Here is a 24,018-nt window from a genome sequence, read left to right on the forward strand (position 1 = left end):
TCCGGTCTCTTCTCCGCTGGGGAAACGCCCCAGGGCCCGCAAGCCGGAACCCTCCGGGATCGCCTCGGCTCCGCCTCTCACGGCAGCACCCTCCAGGCCCCGCCCCTCCCCTCCCGGGCCCGCCCTTCGCGTCGGCGGAAGCGCGCTCCGCCACGTTCCGCCCCTCCCCTTCGTGCGGCCTCCCACTTCCGCTTCCGGTGCGGGCCGCGCGCGAGCGCTGCGGTGGGAGGCGGCGACGAGCCGGTGAGTGCAGGTAGCGGGCCCCGACCTCCTGACTTTCGGGCGGGCGTCAGTCCAGCTTCGCCCTCGTGTCGGCCTCTCCCCGGGCTGCTGTGAACCTCTGCTCGGCCCCAGCCCCGAGGGCCGCTGGCCCCGCACCCCCTCCGGCCTGCGGCGTCTCAGGCCGCGCCCCTGCCCCCGTTGTGGGCCCGAACTCGCCGTGTCGGATCCCGCCGCTTACCATAGGCCCCGCCCCCTTGTCAAAAACCTTCGCCCGAACCCCGAGGCCCACACCGGGTCCTCGATCCCAGTCCAAACCCCTGGACTCCGCCCCTGTCTACAAGCCTTGCCCCCCCCCCCCGCCCCGAGCTCAGCCCACCCACTCTGCCGGCTCCTCCTCCCTCATTCTCTACTCCGTTTTTCATCGCCCCACCTCCCCCCGCCCCCGCCATTCAGATTTCTTCTGTAGATCTCAGCCTCTCTCTGGTCTTTATTTACAGCACCACCCCCATGTTCCCCACCTCCCCCAAGCGTTGTCGTCTTCCGTCCACGCCCTTCACCTGCCCTCCATCTCCGCCACCCCCCCAATCCCCCATCTCCGCCCCATACCACCGCTCTGTTCCCATGAAGTCTTCTTCGCCTGCATTCATTCCTTACCCCACGGGTAGCCCCCTTTCAGCTTTTCTCCCTCCCTTGAACTACAGCCCCACCTGCCTAGGGTCTCCCTCCAGACCGTATTTCAAACACTCACTCCTAGCATTCCAAAACCTTACGTCCTTGGTTCTAGTCCCCTGAACCCAGGACACTCCTTTCCCAGGGATGCTCTTTCCGGAATGTCCTAGGGGGTTTTCAGAACGCCCAAGGTACTGGATCAGAGTTGTCAGGAATACGCTTTGGCATCTGGCACGCAGTTCTGCAGCCTCACTTCCCTTCCCTGAAGCTGGTGTTTAGGATCGGTTCTGTTACCAGCCTGTTAGGTGACTTTGATTCTGCTCATATGGTTTCTACAGCCCATCTGACACTCCCCTCATCCCCCAGGTTGAGGCCCCCAGCTCGGCCTCACCACGATGTGGCACGAGGCTCGGAAGCATGAGCGGAAGCTTCGAGGCATGATGGTTGACTATAAGAAGAGAGCAGAGCGGCGGCGGGAGTACTATGAAAAGATTGTGAGTAACTGGCCTTGATCTGGGGTGGGACCTTTCCTGGAGGGTGGGGCCCCGGTCATCCTGGTGGGCTTTTGGGCTTGGAAATATGCCAAAACAAGAGCCCAGCTTTCCTCAGGAGAATATTCAATTCTTGAGCATCCTCATGGGTAAAAACCAGAGGCATTCTCTTGGTTCTGGTATGCTGTCTTGTTTGGTGTGGCCTCAGTACAGAGCTGGTGTTAGCGGGAAGGAGGAAAGTTTTGTAACACTCAGAGCAGTCCAGATATAAGACGACCACCTCCTGAAGGCTGTCTGTCTTCCTGCTGTATTTGCAGTGCCCAGAAAAGCTCAGCTGTTCTTAAGATTTGGCTTGGCACCCTGTGGGAGTGCCATCCATATTCATTTAAATGGACTCTGACTACTTTGCTCTCCTGTTTGATGCTTTGGTTGCTTTGGGAGAGAAGACCACACTCCATCTGTGACCTTAAAGGCCCTTGTGGTCTGACCTCTCCCAGGCTCTCAGCTTCATCCTTGGGTAGCTCCGCTGGCCTTTTTTCCCCATCTCTGTCACCACAGGGCATTGTGCCTGTCATGTCTCTCCTTCCCTCTTTAACTCCTACTTGCCCTTGAGACCCCAGCTTGAAATGGCACTTGTGTACTGGGCTCAATTCTCCTGTTAGATGATATTAATATAGATGTTCCCATTTAATACTGCATTCCTGCTTTAGCCTCCTACCTGGTCTCCTAGCCTTCATTCCTGCCCCCCTCCAAGTCATCCTCTTCAGCAGGGCTAGAGAGGTCTTTCTAAAGCACAGGGCTGGCGCCTCTGGGTGGCTCAGATGGTTAAGCATCTGCCTTCGGCTCAGGTCATGATCTCCAGGTCCTGAGATCGAGCCCCATGTCTGGCTCCCAGTTCAGCAGGGAGTCTGCTTCTCCCTCTCCCTCTGCCTCTCCCCCTGCTTGTGCTCTCTCTGTCTCTCTCTCTCTCAAATGAATAAATAAAAAAAAATCTTAAAGCACAAGTCTGACCCTATTCCTTCCCTTGCTCTGAACTCCTCCATGGCTCCCTAGTGCCCTCGATAGAAAGCCCAGGCTCCTCAACACAGCCTTCAAGCCTCTGCATGGTCTGCACCGCACCCCTCCCCCCCCCCACACTTAGAGTCATGCCACTCTGCTTTCTGCCTCCTTCCTTTACTCAAGCTATCTGACCTTCTCGTTATCTAGGGTGATTTTCTCTAACACAAAAGATGTATAAAGAGTATCGGTTTAGCTCTCAGAATTACATAGCCACAGGGCCTTTGCATGAGCTCTTCCCGTACCTGGGTAATGACTGCTCAGGTACAATGACTGCTCATCTGTCAGATCTCAGTCCTTGAGGAAGTCTTCACTCATCCCCCACACTCAGGTGTCCCCTATAAATGCCATTACAGCTCCCTGTTCTTCCTTTTTGGAATTTAACATACACATATTTAGCTCTGTAAGATTGGGGACTAGTATTCAGGTCATCTTTGCATCCTCAGCTTGGGGTCAACAAATACAGCTTGAAAGAGTAATCGAGTAAACCTACTAATAGTAGCAGTTACCGTTTTAATTGCTCCTTCCAGGCACCCGGCTCTGTGAGAAGAGTTTTAGATGCATGGTTTCTTTGACTCCTGAGAGTCCCCAATGAGACAGAGACTGCTATTACTATAGGAGAGGAATCTCTGAGAGCTCCTCACTTGCCCTCTGTCTCCCAGGAAGGAACCACTGGATCAAGGCGAGCCCTCCCTGGTGGTGGTGGGAAAACTGTAACATGACCATGAGGGCAGGGTCCGGGTCTGTGCCGGTCCTAGTTGAGGCCCCAGTGTGGGCAGGAACACAGTGCTTAGGAAGAAATGGCTGCCATGAGCTATAGTGAGGGCTCGTGGTGTGCCAGACCCAGTGCCCACTACTTTGGTGCATTCTTTCTAGTCCTTTGAGCGGCCCTAAGAGGCTGGGATTGATCCCTGTGTTAAAGATAATGCTGATAAAAGCAGCTGGTGCTGTTGACGCACACAACACACGTAAATATGTGTTGTCCATTATGTGTTATGTGCTTGACATGCGTTTACGCTTCATCAAGTCCTCACTGCAGCCTCGGACGTGGTTCTTATTTACGTCCATTTTACAGATGAGTGAACTGAGGCTCGGAGAGTTATGGTCTACAGTCACATAGCAAGAGGGCACAGCTGGCATTCTCACCCAGACTCTGAACCTTGACCTCTCCTAGCACTTCCCCTGGGCTTACTGTTGCAGAAATAGAAGTTCTTTTTTTTTTTTTTTTAAGATTTTATTTATTTATTTGACAGAGAGAGAGAGAGCAAGAGAGCACAAGCAGGGTGAGCTGCAGAGGGAGAGGGAGAAGGAGACTCCCCACTGAACAGGGAGCCCGATGCGGGGCTTGAACTCAGGACCCCACGATCATGACCTGAGCTGAAGGCAGACGCTTAACCGACTGAGCCACCCAGGCGCCCCAGAAATAGAAGTTCTGAAAGGTGCAGCGACATGTCCAAAGTGACAGAGTGGAGGCAGAATACTAAAATGGTTAGGTCCTCAGAGTTTGAGTCTTAGGGTTCTGGGTTCCAATTCTAGCTCTTCTGCTTATGTACAGTGTGACCTTGGGCGAATGACTGTCTCCCTGAGCCAGTTTTCTTTTTTGCATGTGAAATGATGAATTACGTCGAGTCAGGTTTGGCTGTGAAGATAGAAGTTTCTTTCTTTTTCCCCTGAAAGCCCCGATATAGCCCACTCTGCTCAAGGACCATTTCGTTGTTCAGCTGAACATGGATTCTCTTACCAGTGTCCTCTGAAGGTCTAAGAGGGCTGCTCAAACTCTAGCCATCGTGTCTGCATTCCATCCAGCAGGGAAGAAGAGGGAGGGAAAAACCTGGCTCATGCCAGTTTTTAAGAAAGTTTCTAGATGTTTGCACCCAACACTTCCGTTCGTCCCACTGGCCAGAAAGTAGTCCAGGATCATATACAAGTGCAAGGGAGCCTGAGAGGCCTAGGCCTTGTGCCAGACATACTGGGAGGAGGAATGGATGTTGGTTGCCAGCTACTGGTCTGCCACAGATGGGGGCCAAGCGCCCCCCTCACAGAGCTGTTTGTTTTGATGGGGCACATTGACCTCTGCGTAGGCCTGCCCGGGGTGACTGGCTTGGTAAATGCTGGCTTTTGTGCCTGAAGTTCTTACCAGGTAGAGCTGGAATCAGCATGGTGTAGAGGAAAGAAGGCTGGAGTTGGGTCACTCTGAAAGGTCTGGGACTCCAGGCTCTCATTCTTGTTAGCAGGGGAGCTTCCTGGGCTTTATTTTCCCCCTCGGGACAGTGGTGATCGTCGGCCCCTCTCACTGGGTGACAGGGAGGAACGTCTAGAACAAGAACAGTGTCTGTGGGGCACTTTGTGGTGTGGGCCTGTACAAGCCACCATTGTCCCCTCGAGGGAACGTGATCAGCATGCAGAGTGGAGCTGTCAAGCTGTGGGCAGCGGCCGACGGCTGCTTTGAGGAGGGGATGGGGCGGCTCACACGGGTCTCGTCTTATTCTTGGCTGGAGAGGAGGCTGTGGGGCGAGCATTGAGGAAGCCAGGGAAGTTTATGGCAAGCTGAATGGGTGGCCCACATAAGGCTGGTTTCCCTGCTCCTGGTTTGTCCTTGGCACCTGCTCTCTCCCCTTAGCTGACCCTGGTTCTGTCGTTGCCCTTGTCCTTGTCAACTCTTTTCTTTAATCAGTGGTTTGGATAAAGAAATAGAATTCCCTGTTGATAAGAAAATGGGAAATAGTTCTCAGTTCAAGCCTCTCCTCCTCTAGAAAACCCCAGGCTGACCCCCCTCTTTACTCCCACCTCTGCCCAGGCTGAGTCAGGCATTTCCCTGGGCTCTCCCATCCCAGCGCTGCCCACTTTGGGTCGTCACTATGTGGGACGGTTCCGTCCCCAGCCCTGGACTGTGAGCCGTGAGGGTCGGGCTGGGGCTGTGTCCGTCACGGCCATGGCCCTGGCATGGGGCCTAGCACATGGTGGGTGCCTGCTTATCAGTTGAATGAATGAATGAAAGGGTCCATGAACTCCTCTGACTCCCATCTGATCCTGGAGGCAGAATAGTCCAGTGGTTAAGAATGGACTTTGGATCCCGCAGAGGTATTTGTACACCTCATGTTCCTTGCATTGTTATTCACAATAGCCAAGGTGGGGAAACAGCCTAACTGTCCATCGACTGATGAAGGGATAAAGAAAAGGTGGTATGTCTGTACGGTGGGATATTGTTCAGCCTCAGAAAATGGTATCCTATCACGTGCTGCCACGTGGAGGAACCCTGAAGACATTATGCCTAGTGAAATCAGCCAGTCAGAAAAAAAAAATGATGCATGATTCCACGTATATGAGGTATCTAAAGTAGTCAGGCACTTAGAAACAGGAAATAGAAAGGTGGTTGCCGGTGGGAGGAGAAAAGGGGAGTCATTCACTGGCTGTGGGGTTTCAGTTTTGCAAGTTGAAGTTCTAGAGCTCCGCTGCACTGCAAGGTGCATGTAATTTGATACATTTGTACTGTACACTTAGAAGTGGCGAATGTGGGGAGCACCTGGGGGTTCAGTCCGTTGGTTGAGCATCTGCCTTGGGCTCAGGTTGTGATCCCAGGGTTCTGGGATTGAGCCCCCCATGGGGAGTCTGCTTCTCCTTCTGCCCCTGTCCCTGCTCATGCCGTATCAAATATTTAAGTAAAATCTTAAAAAAGAAAAAAGTAGTTAATGTAGATTTTTCATCATATGCCTTTTACCAGAATTTAAAAAAAAAATTACTTTTGAAATAAAAAGGAGTGGATTTGAGGGTCAGGCCCATTTGGGTTCAAATCCTAGTTCTGTGTGGTACTGGCATGATTTCAAGCCAGTGGGCCACACCCCTCAGTTTCCTCGTCGGGAACACTGCTAACCTTTGTCCCATGCTTGGGAAGTTTGAGAAAATATACATAAAACAGCTCAGGGCCTGTCTTTTAGGACAGTTCATTGGCTTTTCCAGAATCTCCCAGCAGAGCCAGGCCCTGGACTTAGATTTTTAACCCAGCCTGATGCTTTTTCTCTTCTGGGGTTGCTGGCACAGCCTGCGGCTTCCCTGGACCAGTCAGTGTCCTTATTGCAAGCAGGGTCCCACGATGGCTGTGGGACCTGGGCATTGGGCCGGGAGCGGCCCCAGGGGCTGTCACAGGGCTGAAGGAGCTGTGGGGCCCAAGACGCATCGAGGGAGGGAAGTGAGGTGCGGGACAAGCAATTGGATTCCCGCAGCACCACCCCTGCTGGACCCTGTGGTCTTGGGCGGATTGCACCTTAGCTGAGGGGGAACAGCCTGGCACGTGGCTAGTGCGGGATGGACAGTAGCCCAGCATTAGCCATGGTCGTCAGTGAGTGTCCTTCTTGGCCCTTTGCGGGTGGGAGGTGGAGGCAGTGAGGAAGTGCAGGGTTTTGGGAATTTGATGCTGTGGGTTTTGGGGCCTCAGCCTCCTCATCGGTCAGGATTCATTCTCTCTTCCCTTGAGTCAGTGCTCCCGAGTGCGTGCTGTGGGGCGGGCCCTGCTCCGGGCGCTGGGGATACAGTGGTGAACAGAGCAGCGATCCCTGCCTCGTGGAAGTTACGTTTTAGTGCGGGAGACAACTGGTAAATGAATGTAAGGTGGGAAACCGGGTGGTGGCAGGCATTGTGAAGAGAACAGGTCGGGTTAAGGAGATCGAGGGTAAGTATGCGCTTGTGCAGGAAACTACTTAGAGTTGATGAGGAAGGCTTCTAGAAAGAGATGAAATAAGCCGGGGGGCAGCCACCTGCCAGAGCTCTGCAGGCCGAGGGAAGAGCGAGCACCGAGGTCCCGAGCGGAGCATGAGTGGAGTGGTCACGGGGTGCTGTGGAGGCTGGCATGTCTGGGGCAGAGGTGGGGGAGCGAAGTCAGAGAGGGATGTGGCCTGAAAGGTTTTAGCACACTACCACCGCCCCCGCCCCGCCCCAGGCCCTGTGTGGGAGATGTGGACTGCGGAGGGCAGGCTGACAGCAGGGAGCCCGAGAAGAGGCTGCCAAGGGGTCTGGGCCGGAGACAGGCTGGCTGGACCAGCATGTGGCGAGGGGGGGTTGGACCCTGGGGAGGTGTTGCTGGGAGCTTGGCCAGCATTCAGTGGATAGTAGCAGTAGCCCTTCTCGTGGCTCTTGTGGGTTCCTCGGATATGGCCCGCAGCAGGAGCCCAGCCAGGGCCTGGCGCTCGGGAGGCTCAGCAGTGGGAGCGCTGGTGCTGGATTCTGTCCTTTCCTGCCGCACCTGGCATCCTGACCTCCACACAAGGGCTCAGGCTGGAGGAGCATAGACTCAGGGGACGCTCTCCTCTATGTTGGTGCCTTCTTAACACCTTTATTGAGGTACAATTCACATACCATACGATTCTGTGGTTTTCAGAATATTCACGGGGGGAGGGGATGCATCCATCACCACAGCTTAATTTTAGAAAATTTTCACGATCCCAAAAAGAACCCCATACCCATTAGCAGTCAGTCCCCCCCTTGCCCAACTTCCCAGCCCTGGGTAGTCACTCATCTACTTTCTGTCTCTATGGATTTGTCTATTCCGGACGTTTTCACATAAATGGAATCCTATAACGTGGCCTTTTTGACCGACTTCTTTCACTGAGCATTCTGTTTTCAAGGCTCGTCCATGTTGTAGCACATGTCAGTTCTTCACTCCTTGTTATTGACAAGGTTCCGTGGTCTGAATATACCAGGTTTTGTTTATTGGCCATCCGTTGATGGCCACATGATCGTTTCCATCTTTTGGCTGTTGTGAGTCGTGCTGCTTGAGTATCGGTGTACAAGTATTTGAGTATCTGTTTTCGGTTCTGGCGGGTATATTCCTAAGAGTGGAGTTGCTGGGTTTTATGGCAGTTCTTTGTTGAAGAACTCACTTTTCGCACCTTCTTGTCAATGTTGTTCACGTCTGTCCTTTCTGTTTTCGCTGTCCTAGTGAGTGTGAAGTGGTGTCTCATGGTTCTCGTTGGCATTTCCCTGATGAGTAGTGACACTGATCATCTTTGCCTGTGCTCACGTGGTCCCAGGGTCTTAGAGGCCGGTCTAGGCCGGAGTGCTCACACCTGGCTCCGAATGAGTGACCCGGGATTGGGGGAGGGAGGTGATTTGGGGAATCATATTTTTGGGGCAGAAGGTCTTGGTACTGACCGTACAGAAGGTTGGGCCAGAGCCTTTCTCCACCATCTCAAGGTCCCCTGTCCCTAGAACTGAGGTGGCCCCCGTGAGTGCTGCCACCCCCGTGCAGCTTAGTTTACCTCTGAGGCATGGCCCACTTGACAGAGGTGCGCTCGCTGCTGAGCTGGGTTGCGCGGGGGTGGCAGGGTCTGGAGCTCAGCGCATTGGTAACCTCCACCCTGTCTCTCCCCGCAGAAGAAGGACCCAGCGCAGTTCCTGCAGGTGCATGGCCGAGCGTGCAAGGTGCACCTGGATTCTGCAGTCGCCTTGGCCGCCGAGAGCCCCGTTAACATGTAAGACTGAGAAGGGGGAGGGGTGGTGTCTGTGTCTGAGGGTTGGAGCTCAGGAGGGACCTGGGGTGTGGAGAGACCTGTGGGGACTCAAGCAAGGACGGCCTGACCTGCATGAGGAGCTGACAGTTACCAGCCGAGGATAGCTGGCAGGGGTTGGGATGGAGGCCCCAGGGTGCAGGGGTGCTTGGGGGACTTAGAGGGAATGGGTGGAGCCGGGAACACAGGCCCAGATGACATGGCAAGTACGTTACCAGAGGGGATGTTTCAAAGTGACCGGGGCTTAGCAAGTGGCCCCTGGGACCTGGTTCGAGTTTCCCAGTCTTGCTTGGTTCTGAGAAATAGGGCCTCAGTTTCCCAGGGTCCTTTTCAGGCTAGGAGCCTGAATGTAGATTCAGGGGGATTAGTGACATAAGAGACTGAGAAGTGGGGGGTGAGGGTGTGGGGCCCATGGCCTGGAAAATCACAGGGAGCCGAGGGACAGGCTCCCGAGCTTGAGGTGACAGGGAACGGACGTGGACACTGGGGACCCTCAACTCCTTGCTCCCCATTTCAGGATGCCCTGGCAGGGGGACACCAACAACATGATTGACCGCTTCGATGTTCGCGCCCACCTTGACCACATCCCCGACTACACCCCCCCGCTGCTCACCACCATGTAAGCCACCTCCCTCTCAGGCTTGCCTGGCAGGGAGTCTGCACCCTGCTGCCTCCCCTTTCCCAAGCCCTTGCCCGCCTGTCCCTTCCTGGGAAGGAGGAGGTGTGCCGGCGGGGAGCCTCCCGGCCCGAGCCAGGCTCCTCCAACCCCACTCCTGCTGGCCTCGGGTGGGGCCTCCCCTCTCCCTCTGATCTCAAGACTTTGGCCTCCCCCAAAGCTCCCCAGAACAGGAGTCAGACGAGCGGAAATGTAACTACGAGCGCTACCGAGGCCTGGTGCAGAACGACTTTGCCGGCAGTGAGTGAGCTGGGGCGTGGCAGGCGGGTTGGGCGTCCGTGGACACGGGGAGGCCACTTTTATCCCAGTGCTTTCTCCGGGATCTCGGGTTTGCTCCCCGCTCTTTTCTTTTGGGCCTCCTCCTCTGGACCCAGTACGGGCCGAGTCTGCTGAGCGAGATGGTCCTGCTCGGGTCACTTCTACATCCCACACCCTCTGTCTCTCTGGTCTTTTGTCCTAAAAAAATTGGGGAAAATAGCAAGAACACATTGTGTCTCCTCTGTGTCTTTCCCCCAGTGTTTTTGGGTCGCAACGTCACTTGTGAAGAGGGAATTTCTTTTAGGAATTGTTTAGGAATATTTAGAGTTTGGCAATCTGCCAAGCGTTTGTATATGTCAGCGTCATTCTCCAAGCCGTCACCATGCTGCCTCACCAATGAGAAAACAGGCTCACGGTTTTCCCCACTCTGGGCTTGCCTGGGGAGGTTCGGGCCCTGACAGACTTGGACCTTTTTGTCGGTATTATATCTCATCACATTGGCACAACCACCTAGCGGTGGCACCCATTTTACGGGTGAGGACGTTGAGGCTCAGGAGTTGGTGGGAACATGGTGTCCAAGGAGCTGGGATTCTCACCCCGCCCTTAACCACCACCGCCTCCTGATGGACGGCTCCAGGCTTTAGCTCACCTCCTGAGGACTGAGACGTCCCCTCCCGGGGTTTCCCTGTTGAGTCAAAGGGAAGATGGACCACACGAGGCCCTTCGCCTGGTGGGTCTCGGTCTCCTCCCAGAGAAGGGTGGTCATGATGGTTTCTGTCCCCCAGGGTGGTTGTAGGGGCCCAGCGAGGGACGCTTGAGTGCCTGGCCCCGAGCCTGGCGTGGTCAGCCCCTGCTGTGGTTTGCTATTCCCTTGTTTCTTTGTTTCTAAGATGGACATCTCAGCATCTCTGATACCAAAGATCGCCAAAGTTCTAGCAATCAGCGAGGCCTTAGGATCAGGGAACTTTATCATCTTTGATACTGTTGCTGTTTTTGCCTTCACCCAGGGTCCCAGGGGTTCTTGGTCACGGAGCCAGGGTTTCCCTTAGTTCGGTCTGACTCCGCATTCATCCCTTGCCATCGTTCCTGAGCACCTGTGGTGTGGCCGGCACGCCTCTGGGGTTGGGGGTCTCGTGGGGGAGAGGGCAGCAGCCACACAATCACCAAAGCGGGTGGCAGTTGCAGGCTGAGGTGGTGATCTAACAGACGGTGGGCTGTTCTCTGAGGTGCTTGATGGAGGCTGGGGTCGGGGTGGGGTGGGGTGGGGGGGAGCTCTGGTGAGGAGGAGGCGGCTGCAGAAGAGGCCTTTGGGAGGATGGGCGCAGGCAGTCTGCGGGGCTGGAACAGGGAGAGTGAGGCAGCTCGGGTGAGACAGGCCAGCCGAGCCCTCTCTGCCCGGGCTTTGTGTGCCACAAGTGGGAACCAGGGGGGGGGTTGCTGCGGGAGCAGGGGACGGTGCTCTTCGCCCAGCCCACCCACCTGACTTGACAGAAAAGCTGAGACCTGCAGTGGGAAGGGGACTTGCCCACAGCCAGTCAGGGCTTTCATTGTGCCTTTCATTGCAGGGAAGATCAGGGAGGGCTGGGGTACAGTAGGAAGCTCCCCAGGTCAGGTGTTGTGGCTAAATGAGAACCCAGGTGGCTCCATACAGGGGTAGTTTAAATGGAACCACAGAGAGGCCCACGGTGGAGTGGCCCCTGGAGTCCCGCTGACATCCAGCGCTTAGGAGAAGTTTGTATTTCTGCAGGGTCCACCCAGAGGCCTCCCTTGCGGGGATAATAGTAGCATTGCCCCCGGGCCAGGCGCTCGCTCTTGTGTCCCCCACCCCGCCCCCAAGTTCCTAGTGACCCCCCCCCGACCCTCCTACCGCTTGCCTTGCTGCAGTCTCAGAGGAGCAGTGTCTGTACCAGATCTACATTGACGAGCTGTACGGAGGCCTCCAGAGGCCCAGTGAGGATGAGAAGAAGAAGTGAGTCGGGGTCTGGGGGCACGCTGGCGTTGGGGGAGGCGGGAGGACTGTGAGCCCCACCAGGGCATGGCCTCCTCCGGCTCGTCCCCCTCGGCTTTCCCAGAGTCAGGGCCAGCGTGTGGCACACAGTAGGCGCTCACGTAACACACGCTTAGAGGGGGAAGCGGTGGCCGAAGGAGGGGATTTGCTGCAGAACGTCTGCACTGCGTTTCTAGCCGGGGGGGCGGTGGGAGGTACTGTCCGCGGAGCCGGCCGTGTGCTGACCCAGGCCCGGGTTTGCGCCCTGCCCGCGAGGACCCCCTCGCTGAGCTTTGGGGCGCTCCCCCGCATCACGGGCCTGCAGGAGCCCCCTTCCTGCAGCGGATGGAGCTTGTGGATCACCCGTCCTGTGCCTGCCCTGCATGCGCTCAGCAGCAGCCAACGTCGCCCCAGAGAGGGTCCCCTCGGCCGTGTCCATCGGCGGGGGGAGGCAGGGCCTTACCTGGAGCCACTCTGGCTCAGGGAGGTCCCCGGTGGGCAGGCCCCTTCTCTCTCCGTCCCCTCGGCTGGGGCAGCCCCATTGTCCGCAGCAGTGCCGGAGCCTCACTCCTTTCCTGCTGCCGAGGCTTCCCCTTTGTGAGCCTGAGCACTCGCCGCTCTCCTCCTGGAGTTTCCACAGATGCCACGGAAGCTTCTTGATGACTGGCCCCCACTCATGAGCCCGCTTTCAGGATGAGGCTGGCACTCGAGGGATGTCTGGGAACGTTGACTAAATTAATTTAGCAACACACGTGCTTGAGGCCCCTCCTCTGTCCTGGGCAAAGCTGGGCCACATTGTTACCCAAGATAATTCTGGGTCCTGCCCTCTTGAGCTTAGTCTGCTAGGGGGAGACAGATCTGTCCCCCAATAGTCAGGACCCCATGTGGGTGGGGCTGAGGAGCTCAGGATGGTGCTTGACCCTGCCTGGGGGACAGCTTCCTGGGGACACTGGAGCCGGAGCTTGGGAGAAGAGGGAGGGGCTGGTGGGAGGCAGGTGCGGAAGGTTCTGGGCTGAGGGAGAGCACAGTGAGGGGCCAGAGGCAAGGGCGCCCTCAAGAGGCTGGAGCTCAGGGAGTCAGTGTGCCCTCGAGGCTTGGCTCTGGGCTATGTCCTGCCCGTGGCCCTCCTGTTCACGGGCTTCCCCGTCCCAGGCTGGCAGAGAAGAAGGCTTCCATTGGCTACACCTACGAGGACAGCACCGTGGCCGAGGTAGAGAAGGTAGCGGAGAAGCCAGAGGAGGAGGAGTCACCAGCCGAGGAGGAAAGCAACTCGGACGAAGATGAGGTCATCCCCGACATCGGTGGGGTCCCCTCTCTGCCCTCCCCTACCCCGCAGTCCCTGGGCATCGTTTTCGTGTCTCGTTCCTCACCCTCTGTGGGGCACCCCACACTTAGGAGCGCCCATCTCTCCCGCCCCTGCTCTGGGGCACTCCAGCCTCGGCCGTCCTCCCTGTCTCACTCATGTGCTCCTCTGTGCTGGCTTCCCTCTCTGTATCTCTCTGCTCTCATTTCTAGGACGTTGCTTTTACGATATTGTTCCCACCTAGGTTCTGTCTCCGTTCTCTTCTGCTTGGGTCAGCCTCTCCGTCTCCCTCTTTTTCTGTCTTCTCTGGAGAACAAGTGTTCATTCAGTTCCAGAACCATCTCTCACCCCTCTCCCACCCTGCCATTCACCCCCTACCCAAATACCCGTGGCTCCAGCCATCCACCTGTCTCCCCCTCCTCCTCTCAGCCAGCTGCTGCTTACCACACATCCGGAAGGCATCCATCCCCCCTCCCGCTTTTTCATAGTGCGTCTGGCTCCTAAACACCTGCCACCCACCCCCCACTCCCCGCCTCCCACCCACCCACCCAGATCTTCACCCACTGCCCGTCCGTCCACGTCCACACATCGCTGTCCACTGGTCTCGCCCGTCCATCCCAGTGCTCATTTGAGCCCTCATCCATTGCATCTCTTCCCCCCACCCCCCCACAGCCCCTTGCCTCCGGCCAAGCCCCACGCCAGCCTGGGGATGCCGAGATGAGTGGACTAGTTCTCTGCCTGCAGAGGCCTCCGGTCTAGTGGGCATCCCCTTGTGCCGCCACCTCCCGGGGAGCTGCCCCTTCCCCCCGGTCCTCTCGCTCAGCTTTGGCCCCTGACAGCCTTTCTCTTGGTGTAGACGTGGAGGTGGACGTGGACGAACTGAACCAGGAACAGGTGGCAGATCTCAACAAGCAGGCCACGACTTATGGCATGGCCGACGGCGACTTTGTCAGGTGAGGCCTGCTGGCGTGGGTCGTTATCCCTGCTGCTGACAGCCACTTCGTTCCTGAGCACGAGTGTGTCTGGCCCCGGGGCCGTGGGCCTCCCACACACAGGCTCCTGGCCTCCTGGGATGGGTACTGACCACCGGGCGGTGCCCGGCTCCCTGTGACCTGTGGCCGTCTGACCCCCTAAAACTCCCGGGGCTCCTGGGCCTGGTGGACGGCTCCCCCTGGTGGAGAGCAGGCTTCGTTCAGCGGATCATTCCCTGGCAGCCGCTGACCGGGCCTCTTCCCTGGGCCACCGCCTGTGCGGATCCCATACAGCAGCCCCGCTAGCACAGTAGCGAGTCGGAGTCTGAGTGATCCCGTCTGAACCCAGCACCCTCTGCTCAGAACCCTCCGTGACTGCCCCGCTCCCCGGGTAGCCGGGGTCCTCACCTCGGCCACGAGGTCTTACCCGCCCGGTTCTCCGCTCCTCCACCCACACGCTGCGCCCCTGCGCGGCCCCGGCGCCCCCTCACTCCCCAGGCCCCCCGACTTGCGGGCTGCTGGCGTGCGGCTGTGCCGGCGTCCAGGTTGCGTACTCGTGTGGTTCCCCTCAGCTGTCCCCTTCCCCGTGTGGCTCCCCCACCTCCCTGCTGAAAGCTGTAGCAGCTCTGCCTGTCCGCTGGCACTTCCTCCCCCGTCTACAATGTCTTTTCCCGGCCGGGTTTTCACCACATTACCTGGGTTCTTGTCTCTTGGAACGTGAGCCCGTGAGGGCCAGAATTTTTGTTTGTTTATTTTCAGTAGTGAATCCCCAATCCATAAACTAGCAACTGCATGCAGCAGGCGCTCAGTAATAGTGTTGCACGAATGAGAGACCCCAGGATGGCATGGGATCCCGCACTGCCTGTGGCCTGCCCCCTCCTCCGTTGTGACCCCCCGTCCCTCTGCAGGATGCTCCGGAAAGACAAAGAGGAGGCGGAGGCGATCAAGCACGCCAAGGCCCTTGAGGAAGAGAAGGCCATGTACTCGGTGAGGGCTGGGCCGGGGGTGGGGTGGGGGGGAAGCGGGGGTGGGTGCCCCAGGGAGGGCACATCTCTCACCAGCATGGTGCCCGCCCTCCTCCAGGGCCGTCGCTCCCGGCGCCAGCGGAGGGAGTTCCGGGAGAAGCGACTGAGGGGCCGGAAGATCAGCCCACCCAGGTAGGCTGGGCTGTCCCTTGTGCTGCTGCCCTGCCAGCCTCATTCAGGGCTCTGGGGGAGGGGCTGGGGCTCAAGGAGACTCTTGGGTCCAGGCTTGGGCCTGTGAACAGAGTCCTCTGTTCCTCCTGTAGGGCAGGAAACGGGGAAGGCTTAGGGTAGGGATGGCCTTGTGGACACCCTGCCCTGCTAGCCACCCCCCACCCCCGCTGCACTTGGACTCTCGCCGGGCGTTGGAGGCACCAGTGGGGAGGCGGTGCGGGGCAGCCGAAGAGTTGAGGGCAGAGTCAAGGGAACAGCCCTGTCCCTGAACTTCTTCCTGCTCCTCTTCCTGGGCTGTGTCCTTGTCAGACTGGGGGCAAGTGACTTCCCTTGGGTTTCAGTTTCTTCCTTTGGAGAAGGGGCACCGTCACCTCCCAGGATTGGGGGCGCACCAGTGCCCACTCTGAGGTCTGGGGCAGGTTGGGAGGAGGCGGTCTGGTGTGGTGTGGAGGGTCAGCCTAGGTCGAGGGGCCTCCAGACGAGCCTGCCGCTGTCTCTTAGCGCTGGAGACCCAGTGCCAACCCAGGCCTCTTGCTGCACTGCCTGCGGACAAGGAGAGGCCCTGAGGGTAGCTGTGGGGCTTAAGCAGCCTAGCGTGGGCTCAGGGCTTGGTGCGGGGTCTGGAAAAGCCGCCCTGGTTCTTGCCATCATCCCCCTTCCTGTAGGGATGCAGTCCGTGTAGTGTGTAAAGGCGTGGGCTAGGGGCCACGGGGCCACGGGGCCTGGCTTGGCAGCCCAGCTCTTCTGTTTATGAGCTGTGTGGAGCTGGGCAAGTGACTCCACCGCTCTGGGCCTCGGTCCGTGAGCTCTGAGCTGTGAGGGACCCCAGCAGCCGTGTGAGAGCTGTCGTGAAGAACAGCTGTGTTCGTGGAAGTAAAGTGTTCAGTGCACGGCACATAGTGAGCATCCAAGACACCGTGGCGTTTCTAGTTTTCCCATCGTCCTCGTTTACGAGCGGGGACCCAGGTTGCAGAGCCAGGGACTTGGAGTGGCGGGGGGGTGCTTCCGGCTGGGGTCCAGAGCTTAAGCAGGACTCAGGCTGCTGGAGTCCCTGTTGCTCAGGGTCGGGAGGGGCCCAGGACGTAGTTTGCGGGGTGTGGCCACGGTTCAGGCTTTGGACAGATCGGAGGTGGGGTGCGCAGAAGGATCAAGGCAGGGCCTAAATCCTGGCCAGCAGCCCCCTCCTCACAGTGCCCGGTACCTGACCCTGGGCTCCTTGGTTGGATGAGGGGGCCCAATTCCATGTCCGCTCAGATCCCAAGCCCCTAGTTGCTACCCTGCTCTTTTCTCCATAGCTACGCCCGCCGAGACAGTCCCACCTACGACCCCTATAAGCGGTGAGTTCCCAGGGCCCGAGGAGGGGCAGCCAGCAAACCTGATGGAGGGGTAGGGCTGGGGAGAAGGGGCGGGGGGAGCAGAGGGGGGAGGGCAGTGTGTTTTGCGGGGAGTGGGGCGATTCTTAGCACCTGGTGTCATCTGTGGGTCTGAATCGCTTTTCTGGTTTCCAGAATGTTACCTTGCTTTGCCAATCTTTTTTTCTTTAAATGTGAACCTTCTTTAATCTTTTGATTGATTGATTGATCGATTGATTTAAAAGATTTTATTTGACAGAGACAGTGAGGGAGGGAACACAAGCAGGGGGAGTGGGAGAGGGAGAAGCAGGCTTCCCGCGGGGCAGGGAGCCTGATGCGGGGCTCGATCCCGGGACCCTGGGATCATGACCCGAGCCGAAGGCAGACACTTAATGACTGAGCCACCCAGGCGCCCCATAATCTTTTGATTTAAACACAGTGTAGTCGTGTGTTAAAAATGACCCAGAGTGGCAGAAGGGTTTGAAACAGAAATCAGAAGTCCCTTTGATCTAAACTCCCAGAAGTAAGCAGTGAGAGATACTGCACAGGAGGGCCCGGCTTTGCACACGTGTGTCTCCGGGATGCGGGAGTGATGGGACAGGGGCCTTGAGGGTGGACAGCCATCAGCCTGACCCCTGTGCACTCTTCAGCATGCAGTGGGAGGACTGTCTCTCTGGGTTTTGGGGAGGATAGGAGATGAGGCAGGTGCCTTTGGGTACAAGGTCAGGCACAGGTAAACAATCCAAGGACACGGATACTTTCTTTTAGAACAATGGAATCGTGTCACGTTTAACATTGTAGAACTCACTTCATGGATGTCGTGTTGAAGTGATCTTTTGAGGTTAAATTTGTAGGTCTGCTCATTCCTCTTTAATAGTTAGACAGAATCAGTCCAGCTCGTTGTCGCTCACTTTCTTGCTTATTTTGTGGAGGCTCCGCACGGCTGGGTTCCTTTCGGCCCTTTGGCTCTGTTCGTGCTGGGTGTCCGGCCGTGCTCAGTGCCACGCTGGCCTCGGTTCCGGGGCCCTGCGCTGTGCGTGGTTAGCCGGTGGGCTCCCAGGGAGCCTGGCAGCTGAGGCCCCTCTGCCCCGCCCCGTAGGTCGCCCTCCGAATCCAGCTCCGAGTCCCGCTCCCGCTCGCGCTCCCCGACCCCAGGCCGTGAGGAGAAGATCACGTTCATCACCAGTTTTGGGGGCAGCGACGAGGAGGCGGCAGCAGCCGCAGCGGCAGCAGCCGCATCTGGGGCCACCACAGGGAAGGCCCCCGCACCCCCCCAGCCCGGCGGCCCCGCACCGGGACGTAATGCCAGCGCCCGGTCGGTAACGCTCACGCTGCCCGCCCTACGCCCCGGCCGCTGGGGGGGGGACGCAGGGCAGTGGGGGGCCTTGGCCCAGGCCCGTGCTGACCGGCCCTCCGTGCCCCGCCTGCAGCCGCCGCTCCTCCTCCTCCTCCTCCTCCTCCTCTTCTGCCTCGAGGACCTCCAGCTCCCGCTCCAGCTCCCGCTCCAGCTCCCGCTCCCGCCGCGGCGGGGGCTATTACCGCTCTGGCCGCCACGCTCGCTCCCGCTCCCGGTCCTGGTCCCGCTCTCGGTCCCGCTCCCGGCGCTATTCGCGGTCCCGTAGCCGCGGCCGGCGGCACTCGGGTGGGGGCTCCCGAGATGGACACCGGTACTCCCGCTCGCCCGCCCGGCGCGGTGGTTACGGGCCCCGGCGCAGAAGCAGGTGTGTGGCGTGGACGTTGGGGGGGGGGACCCGGGGGTGGGCAAGGCCATGTCAGCCAGACTTGGCTCCGAGGGAGGGGACCAGGCCACGGCCGCTCTGTGAGGAAGCGCTCGGTTTGCTGGGGAGGTGTGCCCCCTCTGCTCCCCACATGTGGTGACGTGGGCTGGCGCACAGCCGCGTTCTCGGGACTGACCTGGTCCTGTCGTGGGGAGTTCCCGGTGTGGGTGTAGACAGGTGTGCGGACGCTCAGGGTGTCCTGTGGCCTGCAGTGGGGACCCGGCTGGCCTCTAGGGCTGGGGTGCTCCGCGGGCAGAGAGGCGCTGCAGACGGGGTAGGAAACGAGGCATCTGGGGAGGGGAGCATCCTTCCTGGGCTCTTGCTTGGCGGGATCAGGCCTGCCTGGGCCACAGTGGTGTGGCTTGCAGGGGTGGGGGGCCCAGCTTCAGATCGTGGCCCTGCTAGGAAACTTCTCGGGCTTTGTTTTTTCACGTGTAAAATAAGGACAGTGTCTTCTTTGTGGAGTCGTTGGGAAGGTGTGACGACACATGTGAATGCTAGCGTTGGGCGACTGCTGCCGCCCCCAACATTGTCCCTTGTATTGTGGCATGCGTCTCAGCGTCAGCTTCCTACAGGGGCTGGCAGGTAAAATAAAGGGGCCAGGTGGGCCCCGGGGGGACTGGGGCACACGTGTCCCATCCATTCGGGTTGTCGGCTCTGCAGTGGTGGGCCCGACGCCGCCCCATCTTGTGTTTTCTCACGAGAAGTTGAGAGTCTGAGTTGTTAAAGGATAGTTCGTTTTCTCAGCATTGCCCACAAATTGGAGTTTTGTAGAAAGTTGGCCAGCCGCCGCAGAATCCATGTGTGGCCTAGACTTGGTTTCCAGGTCATTCCCTGTAGCCTGACCCAGGGCGACCAGAGGAGAAAGGCCTGGGGGAAGGAGGGGGGCCTGGCCACATCTCGAACCCCAGCCTGAGGGAGAGCCCTTGCTGAGGAGCCCCCAGGGTCCTGAGCGGAGAAAGGATGGGGTCGCACGTTCCCCGACTGGGTCTCGTGGGTCCGTGCTGTAGATTGGTGGGGAGAGCGGGCGGGGGGGTGGTCCCCGCTGGACCCTAGCAAGGTGAGGAGGTGGATGAGGTCACGGGCACCGTGGGTAAGGAGGCGGTGCTGGCCAGCCGGGTCCCACCCTCCCAGAGGTCGCCTCCCAGGGGAGCCGGTGAGTGTGTGTCAGAAGTGAGAAGCGAGGAGCCGTTTCAGGGTGGTTGTATCTGGAGGGCGGGCTCTGTGTAGACACGGAGCTGGGCCGGAGAGCAGCGGGGGAGCAGCCCCGGACCTACCGACCTACCGCAGGGCCTAGTGGGGGGGGTGCCGAGCGGGGGGTCCCTGGCTCCTCACGGCCCCTCTCCCCCCCGCCCCGCCGTGCGCCCAGGAGCCGCTCCCGCTCCGGGGACCGGTACCGGCGGGGCGGCCGGGGCCCCCGGCACCACAGCAGCAGCCGCAGCCGCAGCAGCTGGTCCCTCAGCCCATCCCGCAGCCGCAGCCCGTCCCGCAGCCGCAGCCGCAGTCCGTCCCGCAGCCGCAGCCGCAGCCCGAGCCGCAGCCGCAGCCGCTCGCCGTCGCCCCCGAGGGAGAAGCCCACCAGGCCGCCGGCGTCCCCCGCTGTGGGCGAGAAGCTGAGAAAGTGAGCGGGGGCGGGGCAGGCCTGGGGGGCGGGGCGGGGGCGTGGTCGGCGGCGGGCAGGGTGGCTGAGCTCCGCTGTTCTCTTTCTCAAGGGAGCTCCTGCTTCGGGGCGTCCGAGGGGGACAGCGCTCTGCCCCGGGGGTCTGGCTGTGCGGGGGACACGGCCGTGGCCTGAGGGGATCCGAGTGGGGGCATGGTCCCTCCCCGGGGCGGGGGTGGCGTGTCAGAGGCCCACGGCCTCACCTGTCTGGTCTGAGGGCAGTGCTGAGGGGGCGCAGGGTCCAAGGTGCAGCCACCCTTTCTTCCTCCCAGGACCGAACCTGCCGCTGGTAAAGAGACAGGAGCTGCCAAAGTCAGTAAGAATTTGGAACTCGCCCGTCTAATTCCCGCCAGCAGCAGTGCCCGAGAGCTGGGCCCGGTGGGCCTGCAGGGGGGACCCGGGGGAGGGCAGGGGGGCCGGGACATCCAGCCCTGGGGTTGAAGCGGGCTGGGAATGCTCTGCCCTGTCAGGTTCCGTGTCCCCCTCCCCTCCTCCCTGTCCACCGGGGCTCCAGCTGTCCCCAGGCCTCCCAGACCCCTGGTGGTGGGCATCTGCGGCTGGTCCCTCCGCCCCACGTGCCCCTGCAAGTCCCAGGCTCTTGGCTGAGGTGGGTGGTGGGAGCTCTGGACACCCACCCCCTCTCCGCCTCTTCTCCCCCTTCCCCAGCCTAAGCTGACGCCGCAGGAGAAGCTGAAGCTGAGGATGCAGAAAGCACTGAACAGGCAATGTACGTCCCACCCCCTGTCCCCGGTCTGCTCCACTCCTCTGCCTGCCAGCGTGGCCTTGGGGGGGTGGACGCCCTGCCCGCCCGCTCCTGGACAGGCAGGCGTCAACGAGGTGTGGCGCTTTTGGGGAGGAGTCAGTGTGCGTGCTGTTCCCTTGCCCCCGTGCTAAGGGCCGTGGCCATCTGGTTGGCCTCTCTGGGTTCAGTTTTGTCTTCTGGGAAGGGGGGATGCTTTTGAGGGCCCCTCTCAGCCATCACGTTTCTCCTTCGCCACAGTCAAGGCGGATAAGAAGGCGGCCCAGGAGAAGATGATACAGCAGGAGCATGAGCGCCAGGTAAGGACGGCAGTGAGGGGTGGGGGGCCGGGGTGGGGGACCGGGGTGGGGGACTGGGGTAGGGGGCTGGCTGGCCGACCTGCCCTCACAGCCACGTCTGCCACAGGAGCGGGAAGATGAGCTTCGAGCCATGGCCCGCAAGATCCGCATGAAGTAAGACCATCGCACTCCCCGAATCCAGGGTCACGGCTGCCCGCACTAGCCCTCAGGGTGGGAGAACGCCCACGTGCCCGCCCAGTCCTCTGTCAGCTTGCTCGATCCAGCCGCTGTGGCCCCTCCCAGCCGTGCCGGCCCCGGATGTATGGGGCCTCTGTGTCCTCCCTGGCTTCGCTCGTCGGTCCTCCCTGACCGTCCTGTCTAGAGTAGCACCCCAACACGCTCCATCCTCCAAGCCTGCTATGTTTTCTTCAGAGCGCTGACCCCCGCCTGGCACGCCCCGTTTTGTTTCCTTGCTTGTCGTTGATGTCTCCGGAGAGGGGACGAGAGGGCAGGTCCGCCTGCCGGGTTCCTGCTGTGTGCGCAGCCCCCAGATCAGAGGCGGTGCTCAGCAAGCCAGCCCCACGGCCGGTTCTTCACATTTCGGGGTGGGGCCCCGCCCTGCTCCCCTTCTGTTTCTCGGCTCTTCGTTCTAAAGGGGACAGGCTCACGTCCTGGACCAGGCAGCCGCGGGGTCCGGTCCCGGCTCTGTCCCTCTGTGACCGTGGGGCCCCGGGGGTGGGCGCTGGCCCTCTCAGGCCTCACTCCAGCCTCCACAGCCAGGACAGAACTCGGTGACGACCTCGCAGGGCAGCTTGGGGAGGAGCCCACTTGGGGCCCGGTGCACGGTGCTGGCCAGGAGGGGGGTCCGTCCGTAGCAGGGCTAGGTCACCGGCCGCTTGTTCGTGGGTCCTCGGAGCTGAGACTCCTTCCTCTTCCTCTCCTGGGGACCCTGCTGCAGGGTTTCCTGCGCGGTGCCTAGCGTGTCAGCAGGCTGCTGGGTGTATCATCACACACCCATCGTGCGCTGGGCCCCTGAGGGTGCTGCCTGCCTCCGTCGGGTGGGGAAGCAGAGTGCCCAGGGACTCGGCATTGTGGTCCGTCGGATCCCGAGTTCTGATCCTGCCTCCACTGCCCACCAGCTGTGGGCCGCCTTCTTGCCTGGGCCTCAGTTTGCTCATCAGTGAAATGGGGATGGAATAGTTGTCCCAGCCCACAGGCTTGTTGGGCAGATTCAGATCTGGGCCAGGCGAGTAGCAGGGGCCCAGTAAATACAGCCCTTGGGGTCGTGAGCCCCGGGCATCCCGACAAAGGCCGAGGAAGCACTTTGTGAGTCCCTGTGTTGTGAGACTACCTGAGTGTGACAGAGAAAGGTCACACTTCCCAGCTCGATCCCGTGTGTTTGTTCAGCAAGCTTTTCAAAGTGAGGCTGACGGAGGCTCCCATCCTGGCTCTGCTCAGCCTGTATCCCTCTGAGCCCAGGGCCCTCATTCCCAAGCAAGGACAGCAGCCCTGTCTGCCCCCGGGTTTACCCTGCCCCTTGCACCGGGATGTAGGACGCACCTGCTCTGGGCAGGCGACCCAGCCGCACCCTCGAGTTCAGTGTTCTGGCCACGTGCTCACGGCATGCTCACGGCTGCCCCTGGGCTCCGTCCCTTTCCCCCGCAGGGAGCGGGAGCGCAGAGAGAAGGAGCGAGAGGAATGGGAGCGCCAGTACAGCCGGCAGAGCCGCTCACCCTCCCCCCGTTACAGTGAGTACCCCGCGGCCGCGCGGCCTGCAGCTCCCGAGTCAGGCTGCAAGAAACCACGGTATGGTTTTGTCCTTCGCGCTCCGCGCGTTACAATTCTTGAGACGCGCGCTCGATGTGATGGCTTTAGTCATGAGGGAAAGGCAGGCTTCAGAAGCAGTGCTTGTTGCCCGGCCTTGGTGCGGGCCGAGGGGCCTGGCTGGAGGCACAGGGGTTGCCCAGCAGGAGGCAGCCCCGGGGCCCGGCCCTAAGCACTGGCTTTGCACTTGCTTCCGCAGGTCGAGAATACAGCTCTTCCCGAAGGTAAGCACGCCAGCCCAGCGCCCTGGAAGGTGACCGTGCCCCTACCCTGATTCTTCCGTCCCTGCCCCAGCTGCACAGGCTGGCCTTGACCCTTGTTAACGTCCCTCCGTCCGCAGCTTGCGCCCCCGTCACCGATGCCCCTGAGGTCATGAGTGTGTTGGTGCGCGCATGCGCGCACGTCCTCACGGGGGCCCCCCCTCTCTCTCTGCAGGCGCTCGAGGTCCCGGTCTCGAAGTCCCCATTACCGACATTAGGCAGAAGCAGGGCGGGGGGGCCAGGGGGATGGGGGGGTGAGGGCTCAGGCTGTGATGCTGCTGGTTTGGTCTCTAATGAAATAAAATCACTCGTTATTTAATTCCCTTGACCTGGCCTTGGTGTCATCTGTGTGGTCCACGTCGGCCGGCCGCCGAGGGCAGCTGGGGCCGGGGGTGGTCGGGTTTCGGGGCAGAAGGTGACACAGGAGCCTCACGGCCAGCCCTGCCTGTGTGTGGGTGTCCGGGTGGCAGCTCCCAGTTCAGCGGCACCGCTCCGGGCACGGCTCGGCGAGGGCAGGGGCCCGCTCAGTGGGGAAAGGGCGCCGGCACCCAGCACGTGGGGGATGGGCCAGGACTTTGCCCAGGGGCCTCCAGTGACAGGTCCGGGCTTCTCCCCGCCCTCGCCTCGGCCCCTGCCCTGGCCTCGCCCACACCGGGAACCGGGAGCGCGGCTTTCTGTGCCAGTCTTGCGGTGCCCAGGGCGCTGGGGGCTGGCCTTTCCCCTCACTCCCTCCAAACCGGTCCGTCCAGCCGTCCACCCCAAGGAGGGGAGCCACCC

General features: G+C 60.1%; 1 protein-coding gene across 4 annotated transcripts; it reads left to right on the top strand.

The window, feature by feature from the left end:
• The first annotated feature begins 180 nt into the window (after window positions 1–180).
• CLASRP (CLK4 associating serine/arginine rich protein) lies at window positions 181–23,564 on the top strand. 4 transcript variants are annotated; one of them, XR_004675946.1, is made up of 21 exons: window positions 181–243; window positions 1,258–1,385; window positions 8,805–8,902; window positions 9,456–9,557; window positions 9,775–9,854; window positions 11,757–11,841; window positions 13,012–13,160; window positions 14,019–14,115; window positions 15,042–15,120; window positions 15,217–15,290; window positions 16,625–16,666; window positions 17,781–17,996; window positions 18,112–18,402; window positions 19,829–20,080; window positions 20,392–20,435; window positions 20,786–20,846; window positions 21,120–21,178; window positions 21,285–21,331; window positions 22,823–22,905; window positions 23,181–23,205; window positions 23,417–23,459. XR_004675946.1 is itself a non-coding variant. In XM_034986735.1 (21 exons), exons 2-21 carry the CDS (start codon window positions 1,287–1,289, stop codon window positions 23,457–23,459), a joined length of 2,022 nt encoding a protein of 673 aa, XP_034842626.1. In that variant the 5' UTR covers window positions 181–243; window positions 1,258–1,286; the 3' UTR covers window positions 23,460–23,564. The 4 variants fall into 4 exon arrangements, 2 of the variants coding, with proteins under 2 accessions (XP_034842626.1, XP_034842627.1); XM_034986735.1 differs by having other exon boundaries at window positions 20,392–20,431; window positions 23,417–23,564; XM_034986736.1 differs by having other exon boundaries at window positions 214–243; window positions 1,230–1,385; window positions 20,392–20,431; window positions 23,417–23,564.
• The last annotated feature ends 454 nt before the right edge of the window (window positions 23,565–24,018 follow it).

This window comes from Mirounga leonina, unplaced genomic scaffold (genome assembly GCF_011800145.1).
Source record: "Mirounga leonina isolate KUSES-001 unplaced genomic scaffold, KU_Mleo_1.0 Mir_376, whole genome shotgun sequence".
NCBI lineage: Eukaryota > Metazoa > Chordata > Mammalia > Carnivora > Phocidae > Mirounga > Mirounga leonina.